Raw genomic sequence first — 17,882 nt, 5'->3', positions numbered from 1 at the left:
TCCTCAGAGGAAGGCAGTGGCAAACCCCCTCTGAATAAACCTTTTCAAGGAGCCCCCATGATAAGTCCATCTTAGAGTCATCAAGTCAGAAATTACCTTAGGCATAAAATAATACAACAACATCTGCAAAATTCAATTAACAAAATCCCACAATGCATCTTATATTGTTGTGTGCCATCAGGTCATTTCCAACTTATGGCAACCCTAAGGTGACCTTATTATGAGGGTTGAGGGGGCTGAGAGAGAGTAACTCACTCAAGGTTACCCAGCAGTTTTCCATGGCTGAGCAGAGAATCAAACCCTTGTGTCCAGGATCCTAGTCCTACGCTCAAACCACTCCACCACACTGGCTCTCCTGCACCATATATATCTATGGGATATAGTACTTTTTAATGAAATACTTATTATAGTGGAAGGAATTAGAATGTAAGCCAGTCTGCAGACATCCATTGGTGTAATTGGGCTTTTTTCTCCTCCCCTCTCCATTCAGACATCTCTGGCATGCCGGAAAATGGTTTCCCAGCTCTTGCAGGCATAAGAAAGGCCTTCTAATAAAATTATTTTTTTAAATCAGCATTAACCTTCAGTGTATTATACTTTAAAATCCATGCAAATCAAATCTTAAACCACAACCTTCCAGATGTAATAGTCTCTTGTTTTTTAGCATAACCCAGTCCTTTAACCAAATCAAACAACAGGCAGAGAAATAGAACTTCAAATCTGGTGAACCCATAACACTTCTTTCTTTTGAATCCTGAAAAACTTCTAGAATCATAGTTGGAAGCGACCACAAGGGCCATCCAGTCCAACCCCCTGTAGGAAATCCAAATCAAAGCATCCCCGATAGATGGCCATCCAGCCTCTGCTTAAAGACCTCCAAGAAAGGAGACTCCACTACACTCCAAAGGAGTGTGTTCCACTGTCGAACAGCCCTTACTGTCAGGAAGTTCCTCCTAATGTTGAGGTGGAATCTCTTTTCCTGTAGCTTGCATCCATTGCTCTGTGTTCTGTTCACTTCTCTTTTCAATCAACTTACTTTAGTTTTACATCTGAACCCAAAACTGTAGAAATCTTACTCTGAGTATTTTTACCTCGCCAGATAAAATTTGATATGTGTCTCTGCCATTGCTTAAAAGGTACAGCATTTACAATAATAGGAATAATTTGAAACAGAAACAACATTTTAGGTAAAACAGCCATCTTTATAACTGAGATTCTTCCCAGCAATGGCAATTTCAGTTTATTCCATCTATTTCTTTCTTGTTTAATGCCATTACAAATTTTACATAGTTGTTTGTTTTTTTTAATTTAGGAAATAGTTCCCCCTAAATACTTAACTTTCTTCTCATTTTCTGAAACCAGTTTTATTCTTCAAGTGATCTTGATCTTCTTGTGGAATATGTTTTAACAACATCACATTTTTATCTTTATTTACTTTAAACCAGCTATTCCCCATGTTGTTTAAAAGTTGTCACCAAATTATCTACTTCTCCTATAGGATTTTGTAAAACTAAATCACTAAGTCAAAAGCACTTTGTTTAAATTCTGGACCTTTGACTTTTGCTCCCTGAATAAAAGATTCTTCTCTTACTACATTATTCTGAATTTCTAAAACCATGATAAACAGTAAAGGGAAAATCAGTATGCAAAGGGATCACGTAGCACCTTTGAGAGTAAATGGGCGAAAGATTTCTGCTACAATGTATTTTGTTCAGTTAGTCTCAAAGGTTGCTACAAGATCCATTTGCATACTGATATTCCAGACCAGCACATCTGTATCTTTGAATAAAGAGGACAGTAGACATCCCTACTGAGTCCCTTTGTACACTTCACATAGATTAATCAATTCTCCTTTAACCAGTATTTGTGCTTTTGGTGTATCATAGATGCTTTAATCCAAGAAATAACATTTCTTCCAAAATCTGTTTTTGGAAGTCAAATCATGATCTTCCTTTGGTATCTAAGAAATATTTGCATTATTCCAGAATTTAAAACCAAGTTCATTGTCTCTTGTCAAGGTAACAGTAGTTGATCTTCCAAACTTTTACAATAGATTGCAGAAAGGCCATCTGGTCCCACAGCTTTATTTAATGACGTTTGATTTAAAGGTTGGACCAATTTTGCCATTGTTCTTGGTACATTAAGTCTTGCTCTTTGTTCATCTGTAATCCTTCGAAGATTTTAATCATCCAGATAATTGCCATTGACACTTTCAGTTCCTTAAATAGAGATTAACAGAATTTATTTTTTTTTTAAAATCCTTCTTTATGGATTCCCTATTTGTAACAGTCTTCTTGCCTTTCTGAATTTTATACATATATCCTGCACTTTCCTGTCTTCATTTCCACCCCTAGCCAGTGGCTTGAAACCCGCTAAAACAGGACCAGGTTTTTGAGTGGAGGAGACATGGCTTGATAAATGTGTAGGGAATATGAAGTTGGGGAAATGAAATTTGACAGACAACAGTCCATGATGATGATCTAAGGAATGTAATTTGCAATCTAAAGCATTTGTGTGTGTTACATCACTAAATTCCTGGATACCTTTCCAGGATCTACTGCACAGAATGGCAGTGCTTTGCGAAGGGAATTCTCAGGAGGTAGCTATGGAGCAAAGCGTCAGCCAATGGCATCCCCTTCAGATGGCTCCTTGTCTTCTGGTGGTATGGACCAAGGAAGTGATGCACCAGCGAGGGACTATGAGCGAGAGGTGGGTATTACCTAGGGGAAGGAAGGAAGGCTATAAAGACCCCCAGTTCAGCTATGCTGGAGTGAACCTGAGAAAGACCACCAGATGTTCTGCACTAGTCAGTGGTCTCAGGAACAAAATCCACAAATGGTACCGAAAGAGAAAGCATTTTCTGATTGAAACATGGCAGAAAATCCCTTCTTAGAGGGACACACAGTGGATTTATGTAATTGGCATTTTAGCTGCATTTATGGGATTTCCCTCTTTCTGTTTTTAGGTAAAGGTGTAAGCCTTGTAAATACATTCAAGAGAAGTACTATTTCTTTTCACAGTTAAAGCAAACATAATGAAAACAAAGCAAGGCATTTTGAAGTGCCACTGATTCCAGTGGAAAAGATGTAAACATTTGCTAAACTTTCTCATTGAAATTAATATAATTTTTGATGGATTGCGCTCAACATTGACAGAAAAAACTTGTAGGAAAATATGGTAGAAACTATATGCAAGTTCTGGTTTTGTTCCTGGTTTTGTTGCCAAGGAACCAGTATTGTGAGGCAAGCACAATCTGAACATCTATGGAATGTTGGTTGATTTGTAGAATTGCCAGTGGCTGGATTAATTGTATGAAATAGTGGACATAAATGTGGTTGGAAACTAAAAAAAAGGAAGACTTTCATTGTCTTCCTTCCATTGCTATCTGAATGAGTAAAATAAGAGTGAAATGTAAAACACCCTATTACACTATAAAAGACACGTCTCTAACTTGGTCCAGTCCAAATATGTTGCAGAACAGTTTTGCGCATTCCCTACCACGTGACAGTGGCTATGTTGGCTGTGAGCTGTGGGAAGCTGCAGTTCAACATATCCAGAGGGTATCAAGTTGGAGAAGACTGGCCTAAAGATGACTAACTAGGGCTGCATGTACACTGTAGAAATAATGCAGTTTGATACTCCTTTAACTGTCATGGCTCCATCCAGGTACCAGCATTCTTTGTCAGAGAAGGTAACTACAAGTCCCAGGATTCCATAAGATGGAGCTGCAACATTTAAAAATGGTGTCAAACTGCATTATTGGCATAGTGTAAATTCACCCTAATCAAAGACAGCACAGGAAGTGTCTTCTACGAACAAAGCTGCATACAGTCACTACTTCTCAGCACCAACTAAGACTGTAGAGTATTTTGTAAAATGTTGTGTGGTTCTTACCACCACAGTGCAGCTGCATGTGTGGAAATTCTGGTTCATTAAATATATTCTTTGGGGCTTTTAAAGCACCCTTTTTGTTTCCAGCAAGTAGAAGGCTACAGTACACCATGTCAGTTATTAATGTCAGAAAAAATACCATCTAATCAAATCTGTGAACAAAAACCATTAGTGTTTTTTTCTGAAATCCATGAAGCTAACAAATAAATGCAAATAGTAGGAGTGAGGGCTGGAATCAAACAAAGAAAGGAAATTTAGACCACTTCAAAACAACAATAAAGGTTTCAGTTCCATTCTTCACTTTATAAAAGTAACTCCAGTACGTTTGACATACACAGTCAGTTTAGAATTATCTAGACATATAAGAGGTACTCTGAGCTTATGCATCTTTTGGACCAGTGCAGTTTGAGAGTGGCCTTGTACAGATACTATTGCTGTGTTTGGTTTTGGTGTTATTGTCCCACAAGCACAATACCCTGGACTTTCTTTGAGGTAAAGCATATTCCAAAGCAAGTCCAGGCAAGTGGACTTTGGGATGATATGAAGATGTTGGAGGGAGGGACAGGGAAGAGGAAAAGCCACCCACTTTTTCTTCCCTTCCTCCAAGTGCATGATCCATTCCCCTACCCCACCCCCACCCATTTTTGTCCTTTTGCTCTGGCTCATTGATGTGTTCTCTTGCATTTTTTGGGCTACAGGACTCTGACTCTCCAAGGCATTCGACAGCTTCTAACAGCTCCAACCTGAGCAGCCCTCCCAGCCCCACATCTCCTCACAAGACCAAGAGCCTCTCCCTAGAGAGCTCTGACCATGTGAGTTGGGACACTTGAACTGCTTCCGCTTTCAGATTTGACATCTCAGCAGCCTGTTGTCCCCTGACTCTCCATTTTCTCTCACTGTTATCGTCCCACAGCCTTCCTCCAAAAACAAACTGTAGGAGGGAGGGGAGGAGGAGAATATTTTTGCCTTCTCTGGCACATGAAGCATAAACTCACCCTTCCTTCCTCCTCATTCAGTAGTAACAGCAATCAAGGAACACCATGGTGGAGGGCAGTGTGGGCAGGTTGGTATGCGAGAAATATTGGTATATTTGTATTAGTATCAATTTTGTTGCATAGGATAACAGCTGCTTCTATATTATGGACATATTCCACACCACACCACCACTTCAAAAAAAAATCCTAAACTAAACAACTCACAGTAGTGTAGACTGACCAAAACACATTATGTAAGAGAAAACCAGGTAGATTTTGCTTTGACACACACACAGTATCATATTATATTTTTTCAAGAGTAGCACAGCAACACCCCTCCATTTCTGGCAGTGGGGCAAAAATCACCCTGTGAGGGTAAATACACATGCTTTCAGCCAACCACTCTGTTTGAATGTCAGTCTGATTGTTGCCAGCAAATCCATATTGATTTTTTAAAAAATGATGCATATTTTACTACAGTACAGAGTTTAAGTAAATACGTAAAATTAAGAGTTAGTACGTATGTATATAATAAAAGAAAAAGCAGCATTGTAATGCAGCAGAAGTTGGGTTCCTATTTAAGAGATCCTTAATTTAAGAACACTTTGTGTTGTTCCCTTTTTCATTCTAAAGAATTTACAGATTGAGAGTTGATTTAGGTATAAAATATACAGTATGGCACTGGATAAAAGCGTAGAGCCTGGAGAAAGACTCCATCCTCACAACGTGCTCTGTAACATTTCCTTCCTCATCAGTAGAACTAAAGCCATAATCCTCACTTTTAAATTATTTTCCTCTTGTCTGTAATCTAGTTCATTCTGGCAAGCAAAACCCACAATTTACCAGTTTCAAGGATGATTTCGTTTGAAATCCGTACTCAGCCCTGAGCAACATAGCCAAAGTCAGTGCAAACAGACCGGAAGAGTAGGAACTGGGCTTTAAAGCCATTCTGGCCATTTAGCATGCCCAGTTCAAAATCTACTAATATAAATGCAGTGTATGCATGCATTTATATTTGGTGGACTACTTATATCAGCCAAATGCAATCAACAATAGTTCTATAATAGAACATTTTAAATAGCTAGCTAGTTGCTCTTGCCTGGAAAAGAAATCTCTTGTTAGCCTTATACTTTGCTAGAATACTCAGTAGTTTAAGACTCTTAGTCTGGAGATTTTCATTACTGTTATCTTCCCATCTTAACCTGACCCAGTGTGTGTGCGTGTGTGCGTGTAATGTTATTGTTGTTAAATACTGTGATGACTGAACCAGCAGAGGAACACTAGGCAAGGCAAATCCTTTATCTCTGGATAGCAGTCATTAAAGACCATCATCACCTAAATAAGCAGTGGCAACTGTGTCATGCAAATAGAGAGCAAAACCAAAAGTCAACTTTTTCATCCCTTTCTTGAGCAAGATGAGAGAGCAGTTTGCACTAGATTAATGTGTTTTTCCTTAAAATTACTGTTGCCATTGTGTGTGATCAAGCTCAAGCTGATGAAGAGTTAAATGGTTATGTTCTTAAAATATGGAATATTCTGTGGCATTTGGTAACACTTCATGGCTGCTATCAAACCATTCCAAGTCTTTCCAACCAGCAGCAAATCATTAAAACTAATGGAATTGCTCAAGTCCCCTCTAAAAATCAACTACAATCATGCAAGGTACAGATTAATTAGAACTGTAAGATACAGATCATTGTCTTTAATCATCCAGCTGTATTCGTCTGCTAATTGTTGATTCTGTATCTTTTCCTGCATTGAGTGGGTTGCCAAATCCAAAGCTCCCATTTAGTTGTTTTATATTAAGGGGAACTGTTGCAGGTGGGGTGAACACAAACTGTTTCTATTAAGTATGGTGTCATAATTCTGTCTGTTAAATTTTGCTTGTCACAAATCTCAAAACTGATGTGCGTTACTTGTCGCAGGTATATTCTAGAGTTTCAGCTTTGTATTTCATAACAACAGTTATACCTGTTAGGCTCATTTTGTGGCCTGCAGGCCTGTCAGAAGTTGTCAGGGCACAGAGACTGACATCCTCTGAAATTCATGGGCTATGTCGCCTTCTCAGCATTCACTACCAAACAAAAAGGTTCTCCTTATCAAGGTGCTCCGCTTCCTTACTGTGATGCTCCTCATACCCACCCTCTCTTAAATATCCTTGTGAAGAACGTAGCATCATATTTCTAGCATGTTGTATGTATTTCATACACAGTGCTGTTTAAATGTCAGCATACTGGAGATTCTTAAGGCCTGTGGCTCTCCAGATGGCCTGAGTGGTTTTATACTTCAAAAGGTATCTCAGAAATACTCATCCAGTCCTGTGGTACATCATCTGTGTTTCATCTGAGAGTTAAAACAAAATCAGTGCCTGCATTTCTTGCCAAAGCATAGATTCACAAGAGGTAATTGGGGGGAAAATAACATCCTAAGGGTTCCATTTTATATAATGTTGAACCATTTCACAAATTATTGGTATGATTCCTTCATCCTGGGAGGCACCAAACACTGTGATATGATATAAATACTTGTTTCTGGCTTTGCCCAATACAGATGCTTTAATACCTCTGATACATTTAACTGGTGAATTTGATTGAGACTTGCTGCAGTGCACTGCTCACAGTTTTCATTCTTGTGAGTACATTTCTTCAAGTATTTTTATAATACCTTAACTGGATCCTGACTGATTTGGTTGGCATCTCTTTGTGTACATAGTTTAAAGCAATGTTTTCCCTAAGTGAAAAGATTTGCTTTGGATTGGTTCAGCACCTCATTATCCCATTATTCTTGAGGCTTAATAAATTGGGTTTTGATTGTTGAATATCTTCAGGCTATACAGGTCTTGCCTCAGGCTCAGTTGTGCATTTCTGTAGTGAGCATACATACATGTCTTTAATTTCCTGTTTCAAAGTACATTCCTGTTTGTTTGTTTTTAATGTCTGAATAATTTGGTTAGCTGGCTTATTTTAAAGGTTGTTTTGTGTGATAATTGTTCTGTGTTCCTAACCAGCATTTTTTTAGTACAGGACTTTTGGTGTGGAGGAGTATAGTTGACATTTCTGTTAAACTCTCAGGTATGTGAAAGTAGCAGGATGTCTTCACATGCTAAACATGAAATGCAATAATGTATTTGGAGAACAAGATTCATCCCAGATACATCCTTGCACAGAGCTTTTGATCTGTAAGGATGTGAGTTTGGTTGATAAATTGGATTCATGATTATAGTTTATGACCTTGAATGTGGAAAAACAACTGCGTCTTTTTAGCCAGTGCGTTTAAAACAACAACCCATCTACAGTACCTCAGTTTCTTTTTCTGGTCTGTCATTAAGTCAGAGAGAAATTGGAAACCCCAGATCTGGCTTACAGGGACTTTCTTAGCCTTAGGAAATTTCACCATGGTGTGAAAATTACCTCTGTACAACCTGGGTTCCATAGATGGATGCCCTGCTTGGAAACCTCAGGAAGTCCACATGCCTTGCTTGGGGTGAATGTCACTGAGAGGCTCATGACAAATGTTGAGTCCAGTGGAAGTAGGCTCTGTGCCTGGAAGCTAATAAGGGCACTAGCCTGTTTCATTCCAAGAGCACCATAACTCTCCACTTTTCCTGGAAGATAGATCCGTGTTTCTAACTCCTAACCTACAAGGGGGCCTTCAGAGATCAGATATGCTGTAGATTTTCAAGACCATGTTGTGCATTAGGGCAATTCCACATTACTTGTTACCCTATCTTTCTTTATGAAATCTCTCCCATCCTGCAAAAGGATTTGTCTCAGTCATGAGGAAGCAATCCACAACCAAAAACCAATTTGGGTATTTCACAGCAATTACACCTGCCTTTTTATGTATGATGGTTTCATATCATTTATTTTTTAAAAAAAGGTATTTTTAGGGATTTTTTTTTCATTGTAATATTATTGTACAGTTTTGCATGGCCTAGATGTAATCACTTTTTGTTTTGTTTTGTTTTAGAGTATAAAAGCTGACAAGTGTGCGTGTGGGGAAGGATTCTGTTGTTTGACTGTTCTCACTCTTCTCTTATTTTTGATTTATGCCCTCAGTGTTGTAGGGGACATTGTAAGAGATTCTCTGCTCCAGAACAATGATGTAGATTCTATTGCACAGAAATATTTAAGGTGGATCAGTCAATGGTGTAATAAATGACAGGCCACCAATATTTTATGTTGGTAACACAATATTAACCTACTTTGATGTATTGCAATAAAACAGGGAACTATTAGAAATACAGATGGTTTGTCTTTTTTCCCCTCCCCAGCTTTACGAGGTGAATGGGCAGGGGTGAAACATTGGAGTAAACATGTAAATTCAGATCTTGAGAACCATCTTACATTAGAAGTGTCACCAGAGACTGCTTTGGGGGACTGGGTATGCTGTCTTAACTGCATCCTGTCCCCTCAAGTCCTGTGCCAACCACTGTCTGTCTGTGCTGGGGCCTGCTTACAGGGCTCCAATGTTAATGGGGAGGGGGAAATATAGGTGGGATAAATTGGTTGCAGGGAATGGGAAATCTTTATGGTTATGCTCAGGGTGATGGCACAGTTTCACCGCACAGATAAAAGCCAAAGATGGTTGGATGAAAAAGTAAAGAAATTTGGTAGCAACATCAGATTGAAATTAGGAGCTTCCAAACATAATCAACCCATCTCAGACAGGAAGGGGCTTCCTACAAACTCATTAAACATGGTTTATTAGTTGGACTGCTTCATGGTTGCATTCCAGGGGTAAGCAGTATAAGTTTGTGTTACCCAGGATTGCTAGATGCCAATAGTGTTTAAATGATCGTTTCAGGGAAAATGGTAAAATACAATTTCAACCATCTTAGGATCATAGAGTTGGAAGAGACCGCAAGGGCCATCCAGTCCAACCCCTGCCATGCAGGAAATTTAATTTAAAGCATTAGAGAACAGCAGCACCTTGTTGGTAATATATTTTATCCTATCACATTGTTTAATTGCTGTGCATATCACCTGCAAAATAATTTAGCTCAAAGCAGTCTGTGGCAGGATTGTGTTAATAGATATCAATTTACGTAATTTTTAAAGGCATGCACATAATTTTTTTTTCCTCAGAAGGGGTTGCCCTCATTTACTTATTACCAGCATCCACCTCCTAGAACATTAAAGCTGACTGACTCGTATTTGATGGATGACTGTATAGTCCAGGCTTATTTTGTCCAAAGGCCCCCATAGACAAGCAAAATCAAGACTATAGAGGGCCAGGAGGGGTTTACTTTTTTTCTCTCTGAGGTGGGTTACAGACCGCCCATTTGGGGCGGCCTGCACTCGCCCCTTTCTCCAGTGTATCGGGGCCTCAGCTGCCAGACCGGCAGCCTCCGAGGCCCCGATCCGCCGCTTTGCAGGCTGCGGGGAAGCGGCAAAAGGCCGCTTCCCCGCAGCCTGGAAAGGGGTGTCCTTGGGGCTTCAATCCCCAAGGACACCCCGCGGCGGTGGGGAGGAGGAGAAAGGGGCCGCTTGGCCCCTTTCTCCCTTGCGTCGCTGGGCGCAGCTGTCTGAAGGCTGCACCCAGCGACGCAATGCAGGAAGGAGCTCCAAAACGGAGCTCCTTCCGGGGTCGTGCAAAGGGCACACTATGCGCCGCGGCGCAGCCTCAATACGTCACAACTGCGCCACCTCGTTTGGAGACGGCGCGGCTGTGACGTATTGATGGTGGCGGCCATGTGGAACGGCCGTTGTCATTTTGTGCGCACGGAGTTACTAGGGTTAGGGGGGTGCGGAAGCACCGCCCCTTCCTAACCCTAGTACGTGCTCTGCGCGTACTTTAATGGCGGTCTGTAACCCGCCAGTCATTTTCCTGTCATAAATTTTCCCTGCTCCATTTGCTCATGAAGATTCCACTTGCTGCAGTGATGCATTTGAGGCAAAGAGCAGCTTTGAGGGGCTCTAAGCCCTTCCTCAAGCCAGCTCACCCACAGAAACTCCGCAGGTGCTACATAATCCACCCTAGTGTAGAAGTGGCCAATATCTCTTTAAGTACACAGCCCTGTGGTTGTTCTGAGATTAGAACTGTCTTTGGCAGTACACAGGTGTGCGTTTGTTGTAAACCTATCACTATCACATATCTTCTCGTGTATTATTTCTCACTGTGGATCGTGAAAGCCTATCTAGTAAGCTGGGAGACATGACCCTACATACATTTTAAACAAGCACTATTGTTGCCAGTGCTTAAAACATACCTTCATCAGTTTTAGAGCAGAGGTGGGCAACTGCACAGGGGCCATTTTACCTCCCAGTGCCAGTCTGAAGGCCACACCAGCAAGCTTCAGCACGCCCTAAATGACTTTAATTACAGCTGCCATTTTCTTTTCCGTGTTTGGGGGAGGCTTTGCAGGGTTAGGGGAAGGAAAATGCTGTATTTTTTAGGCTGTTTTGGCTTGTTTGGGGACAACAGAATTGCCCAAAAATCAATTCCTGCTATGCTTTTTCATGTTTTTGTGGGGTTAGGGGCTGGAGAAGTCTTCTGGGCACCCCAGGAATTGCATATAGTCCATGGGCCACACTTTTCCCACCTGAGTTTTAGAATTACCAAAAGGCAGATGCAATGCATATTTCACTTTTTGTTTTTACTAAGAATTTAAAAGCATCCCTGCTGACATCTGTGCTACACTATTTAACTATGTGTAGTACAATGAAAACATGGATAGAATTTAGCATTTAGCAATAGCATTTACATTTCTATACTGCTTTAATAGTGAATTTAGCACTCTCAAAGCAGTGTACAATCTGTTATCCAATTGCCCCCAACAAGCTGGATACTAATTTTACTGACCTAGAAAAGGATAGCAGGCTGAGTCAACATTGGAGACCTGAGACTGAATTAAAATGCTATTGCACCAGTCTAGAGGAGCTGAAATTTCATGGCCTCCAATGACTGGTTCAAGAAAGGGATCAGACTGGATCTATCCCCATTTGCCCAACATCTGATGCAATGCCGTTAACATTTGAAAATTGACTCCACACCTGCCCCCTTGGCTTTGGACTAAATTCTTTTGCAGGTGATATGGACAGCAATGTGAATTTTGTGTGCAGCATCTGGAAGTAACACATGTGGCTATCTGCTTTGGAGCACACAATTGTCCTCAACATTGTTCATGGCTTCTGATCTTGCTTAACTTAACCAATAGGTTAACCATGCCTAACTCTAGAATGTCATCATTATTTGCCATCTTCAATGCTAAAACACTTGTAGATTACCTCATCTCCCCTCCCTGCAGCCATTTCTCGGGTGCCATAGTGCTTCTGTAGTTTTTAAGGCCTTCTTGATTAAGCGACTAGTGGTGCTTTTTAAGAAGAGGTCTATTTTTTAGAAAATAATGCTATACAACCCACTATTTCACCACCATTTCAGAAATGGTTGAAAGATCAGGAAAATGAATCTTCACCCCATCCCCTCCTTTCATTTGTTAAATTTTAGTTCAGTGTGTGGCTGAAGCAGCGAGTCCTTGGTTTTTTTGGTAGGAGTGGGGCTGCTGTTCCTAAGCTCTTTCTTTTCTGGCTTGTCTTGGAGGTATTACAAGCAGCTTGTGGTCATCTTAAGAACTTTGTTTCTAATGTAGTGGACACTGTTCCCCACATTTTCCAAGAAAAGAGCTAGCCTTTTTTTAACATAGCCTTTGAAGTATCATGGCTACAGTGAAAGACTTTAGTATCAGGATATCTGCTAGAAATACAAAGTAGACTCAGTTATGTCCATGCAGGTTTATGGCTGTTCCTCGCAAAGCACCAAGGATCTTAACTGGCATGTGTAGGCTTGGGCTCAGTATGCCCCTTGTCAGCTTTTTATACTATTCTCTGTGCTTTAACCATCATTCACACATTTCCTGCGCCCCTCCTTAAGCCCACCCAGATCAAAACCATCTAGGAGACTGTGGATGTTTAAAATGTTTTTTTTTCTGAGGATTCTTTCCTATAGAGATGAACATTACATTGTTAAATAGATGTGTGTCCTCTTTTAAATTGGAATATATTAGAAAATAATAGTCGATATGCCTGATTACCTATGAAATTATATCAAAGATTACTAGAAACTAACACAGCTTTCAGCTAAAGCTTTCTTATTCAGTTTTTATGACTTCATTTGATGAACACAAAGTGTTATTATAAATTTCAGTTATTCTTTCCACAAACTGACTTTTGTACTACATGAACCACAGTGGAGAAGAACAATCCAATGGATAAGGTTCAGCTCACTATTATCCAAAACATACTTCAGAAATAATCCAATTTGAGACCACTTTAACTGCCTTGACAGAATTCTAGGGTATTCCGGGACCTGTATTTTTGTGAGACATTTAGCCTTCTCTGTCAGACAGCTCTGATGCTTCAATAAACTACAATTCCCAGGATTCCATAGCATATTTAAGTGGTCTCAAACTGGAATTTTTTGTAGTGTGTTTTGGACCTGTTTCCTAAGTGTAAGCCACCTTATACACAGAAAATTGTACTAGAAATCTCAATTAGCTAGCCTTCCTATGTGCCTTCTTCTGTCTTGCCGTTGAACCACGATATTGAACGTAGGTGACATTCTGCATGAAACACCTCAAAGGGTCTGATGGTTTATCATGTAGCAAGGTCTTGAGCTGTTGACTTCTGTGTAAACCAACCTCCCTATAAGCTACTAAGATTAGTCTATAACAATGCTTTGTTCCTACTGGTTTACTTCATCTATTCATTCACATGGTTTTTTAAATGACTTCAATGAAAACAGTTTTAACATTCATGTCATCAGCAGCAAATAGTGACCAGGCCTTCTCTAGTGGTGTTATGTTGATGTTTATTAAGCTTGATTAAATAAACTGGCATTTTTAAAAAACAAAAACCTGAATGAGGTGTAGAGAATATGTAAAGGTATTGTTCTGCCCTCATACATACTTTAGTTCAGCTCCAGGTTGTACAAGTGATTCAGGGTATGTACATTGTGCATAACTAATTTTTAAAGTTCCAGTAAAAGGCTGAATCAAGATTTTGTCTGCCAGTCCAGTTCTCCTCATGGAAATTGCCTCTGGGGTGATTCCTCCCACAGCATAGCCCACCTATCTCTGTTTAGCATTTGAAGGGGTTGAAGAAAGTCCCCTTCCACCAGTCTAGCTGCAAGTGACAAAAACTGGATTCAACTCACAGCATGTTGGTTCTACAAAATGGCCTGTGTCTTTCATGACTTGGAATAAAATTCAAAACCAAGATCCTGCACATTATAACACAAAGGGAATACTTGCATCTGCATTCTGTTTCCAGGTTCCCTGAAGGCAGCAAGATGGCAAAAATAGTAAAATGTATTAGAACTGTGACATGATCTGTATTCTGATACACTAGTACGACATTCTAATTACTAGCTTATTCACTAATCGAATGCCTGCCTTGTCTTCAGTAGCACCACCATCCTGTTAGCATCAGAGCTGGAGAAGGAATAGCCATGCTACACAAACAGCAGCAGATGTTTCTGGAATGGGAAGACAGCTACAGGACAGGACCACCACATACACTCCCCATGGTGAACTAACATCACCTGTATCTTGGAAGGGATTCCACCATAATATTTTTATAAGATTTATACTTCCTGTTGTTGTATAGTTGTGATAATGCTTAACAGAAAAGGTATTCAATTAATCATTACTACAAGCATAGGGATATGTGCAATGAAGCATTAATCCATAATCAATCCAACAGTGGGATATGGACTTTAAAAGCTACAAACAATTATTATATGTGAAGTTGAAGGCTTTCATGGCCGGCATCCATAGTTTTTAGTGGGTTTTTCGTGCTATGTGGCCATGTTCTAGAAGAGTTTCTTCTTGACATTTTGCCAGCATCTGTGGCTGGCATCTTCTGCTGATCTGAAGATGCCAACCATAGATGCTGGCAAAATGTCAGGAAGAAACTCTTCTGGAACATGGCCACATAGCATGAAAAAACCCACAAAAATCTAATTATTACATGCTCAGCCAGATCTTAATCCTTTGTATGAACAACAAATATTTATGTACCTCAGTGTCAGATTCTTACTATGATTCTGGACAAGGGCCACTCAGGCTAACCTTGCCACTAGCCTTTCTGCCTAACACAGCTGAGGATCTGAAGCAGGAATCTTCATGTGAATATGATTAGAATATTCTCACCTGATCTGCAGGCCTGTGCAATGAGATATCCCAATTCCATTCTAACCATATTCAGCTAAACACATGATTCCCCACTTCAGGCCTTCTATCCAATGCATGAACTGCCAGGAATGCTGAGGATAGCAAGTGTGCACAGCGCTCCCCAAGTCAAACCAATTAAGCTGAAATTATAGTGCAATGAAATCTTTCCACCAGGTTAGTGAACCACAGCCATCTGCACAAGCACTTCTTTATTGGAAATCAAATGAAAGTTGTACAGCTTCAACTGTTGTACAAAATATCCAAAATATATTTGTCAGCTTGCCTCCAATTGTTTAAAGTTGTGCGTTCAGCTACTTAAACATATATTATGCTTTTCAATGAAATCTCAAATTGCCTTCTTTGATACTGCTATGTTTTCCCCATTTGCTTTCCATCAACGATTGCACTGCAGAGGTGCAAACATGAAGATGGAGAACTGTAATTTCACAGTTGGGCCTCTATAAATGCCAGTTAGCGCTATGGTTCCTCTATTTCACATAATGAGAACTCTGTTTCCTACATTCCCTCTGCCTGTACATTCAATTCAGAGAATCAGGAGATGAGCAATTGAATGCCAAAAGCAGGGTGTTCTACATATACCACACCTCTTGTATCCAATTCTTTAAAATCTTCACTTTCCTGGAAAACTAGAGGCTGGAGGCATAAAATAGCCTATGTACACATCTTTTCCTGCTCCATGAGGAGATCCCAACTGTTACAGACTCCCACCAAATATTATACAAAAATAGGGGTTCTTTGCAAGTTATGTCGGCAACCTACTTCACAATATGAAACCATTTGTATTCCACCTTAGACAAAGAAAACGGAAAGACATCTAAAAAACGGGGGAAAGCAAACATTTGGAGAATTACAAATAGATTTCAATGCCAACTTATTTTGGTTCACCTTCCTCCACCCACTGTTGTTGTTTTTTTAAGGTACTGTACACAGCTATCAGTATTAAAATGTTGAAAATAAAGCTGATACCTAGGACAGTAAGAAACACAGCGGCTTAGTTTTCCTCCACATACCCTATACTAGCTGATTACCATTTCCTGTAAAACAGAAGTTACACAGATAACGGTGAGAGTATGAAGTGCAGGCAATATGATGAACAGAAGAACAACAGTGTCCTTGAAACCAGATATTCTCTTTCCATGTGACAGGTTGCTGTGCTTCTGTGGTGATCCTGGGGTTGTGAGAAGAAACCGAACGGTGGTTTACCAGAACTTGGAAGATTGGCCATGTAACACAAGGTGTTTAATAGTTTCTCTGTGCTACTACTCCTTCTTGGCCTTTCTGCTCCAATAATTACTGTAGGCTTCCTGAAACATGTTCTTGCAAGGAATTTTGGCCTTCAGTTTGGAGCATATGAGAAAGGAGCCTCCCATTTTCCGATGGAGAGAGTAGGTCTCCTCAGGTGGAGGGATGAGCCTATGCTTCAGCATGACTGGAATTAAGCCATGTATCTTCTCAGTGGTATGTTGACAGCCAAAGTCAAAAGGTTCACTGGAAGCAAATGCTTCTCCAAGGATGAGGACGGCATCCAAATGGGCATCTTCCATAGCCTGAAAAAAAAGGAGAACAAAAAGTTGATGTTCTGATCAGTTATTTTGAACATATAATACATGAGGGGGGAAAAGCTATTATCTGCACTTAAAAATCTGTGAACCAGGTAACAAATGACCATATGAACAGCAATCACAAGTAGCTCCTCTAAGTTGGATATAGATGATAAGAGAGGCTCTCCTACCCAACCAGGTTAGCACTGTGACATATTTAACACAGAAGTTGTGGTCTACTGTTTGCACATACTAAAACAAAGAAAAGGCAGATTTCAGGCTTATGCCAATCACAAAATGACACTGTGGCGGGTTATAGACCGCCGCTTTGAGGCAGTCTGCCGCTGCCGCCGTTTGCTCCGTAAGGGAGCCGTCGCAGCCACACTGCGCGGCTCCCTTGCGGAGCAAAAAAGAAGCTCCAAAATGGAGCTTCTTTCTGCGGCGCCCTAATGACGTCAAGAGGCGCCGCTGGCGCACTCGCGACGTCACAGGCGCCGCAACACGTTCGGACGCACAGCGTCCGATACATAAAGATGGCGCCGGCCGTGTGGAACAGCCGGCGCCATATTGTACAGACAGAGTCCGTATTAGAGCCAGGGGCGTCTAGAAGAGACGCCCCTTTTTTAAAATGGGACGTCCTGTGGGCGTCCCAAATGCCGGTCTGTAACCGGCGTGTAAGAGCCAGTAAGTCTTGCTCTCATTTGGTGTACCCTTATTTGGAATTTTGAAATACTCCAAAATCTGAAACTGTCCGCATGGGTGGCTGAGATAGTGACACCATTGCTTTCTAATGATTCAGTGCACATATGTCTCATGCACAAAAACTGCCTTCAGGCTATGTTTATAACGTGTACATGAAAAAGAAAAAAATTCCATGTATAGACTTGGGTCCCACCTGCAAGAACTCATTAAATGTATGTAAATATTCCAAAATCTGAAAAATCCAAAACACTTCTGGTCCCAAGCATTCTAGATAAGGGAGACTCAACCTGCATGATCTTTTACTCGGAAATAAACTTACTGAATATGGACACCAGAAATAGAGTTTTGAGCAAATAAAACAAACACCCAATACACCTCCTGCAAAGGCACATACCATCTAGCATGGCACAATGCAAAAGCCCTGAGCTTCTGGTCTACTAGCTTATAATGAATTCTCATTTCAATCATTAAAATGGGACTTCCTTAGTAGGAATTTTTCTCCATGGAGTAAAATGAAAGACTACTGTCAGAAAATAAGTTTGGGAAGTCATCTATGGGTCTCTTCATCTCTTACTTCTCTGC

At 40.4% G+C, this 17,882-nt stretch overlaps 2 protein-coding genes across 15 annotated transcripts in view; one reads left to right on the top strand and one right to left on the bottom strand.

Moving 5' to 3' along the window:
* LOC149310679 (serine/threonine-protein kinase MRCK alpha) overlaps nt 1-17,882 on the top strand; it is a 283,756-nt gene that overhangs the window by 240,288 nt on the left and 25,586 nt on the right. For 5 of the 13 annotated variants that reach the window (XM_089529524.1, XM_089529522.1, XM_089529517.1 and 2 more), the window contains 2 exons: nt 2,552-2,709; nt 4,590-4,703. In XM_089529524.1, the coding sequence (XP_089385650.1) occupies nt 2,552-2,709; nt 4,590-4,703 (272 nt within the window). Of the gene's footprint in view, nt 1-2,551; nt 2,710-4,589; nt 10,164-17,882 lie in introns of those variants that run through there. The other 8 variants (XM_089529526.1, XM_089529525.1, XM_089529523.1 and 5 more) reach the window with 5 other exon arrangements.
* COQ8A (coenzyme Q8A) overlaps nt 15,231-17,882 on the bottom strand; it is a 94,209-nt gene continuing 91,557 nt past the window's right edge. For both annotated transcript variants that reach the window (XM_089529529.1, XM_089529530.1), the window contains exon 15: nt 15,231-16,604. In XM_089529529.1, the coding sequence (XP_089385655.1) occupies nt 16,317-16,604 (288 nt within the window). In that variant the 3' untranslated portion in view covers nt 15,231-16,316. The remainder of the gene's footprint in view (nt 16,605-17,882) is intronic.

Source organism: Sceloporus occidentalis, unplaced genomic scaffold (assembly GCF_023333645.1).
Source record: "Sceloporus occidentalis isolate IW3139 unplaced genomic scaffold, rSceOcc1.0.p SCAF_6, whole genome shotgun sequence".
NCBI lineage: Eukaryota > Metazoa > Chordata > Lepidosauria > Squamata > Phrynosomatidae > Sceloporus > Sceloporus occidentalis.
The sequence above is the reverse complement of the archived record's forward strand: the minus strand, read 5'-3'. Positions and strand labels throughout refer to the sequence as shown.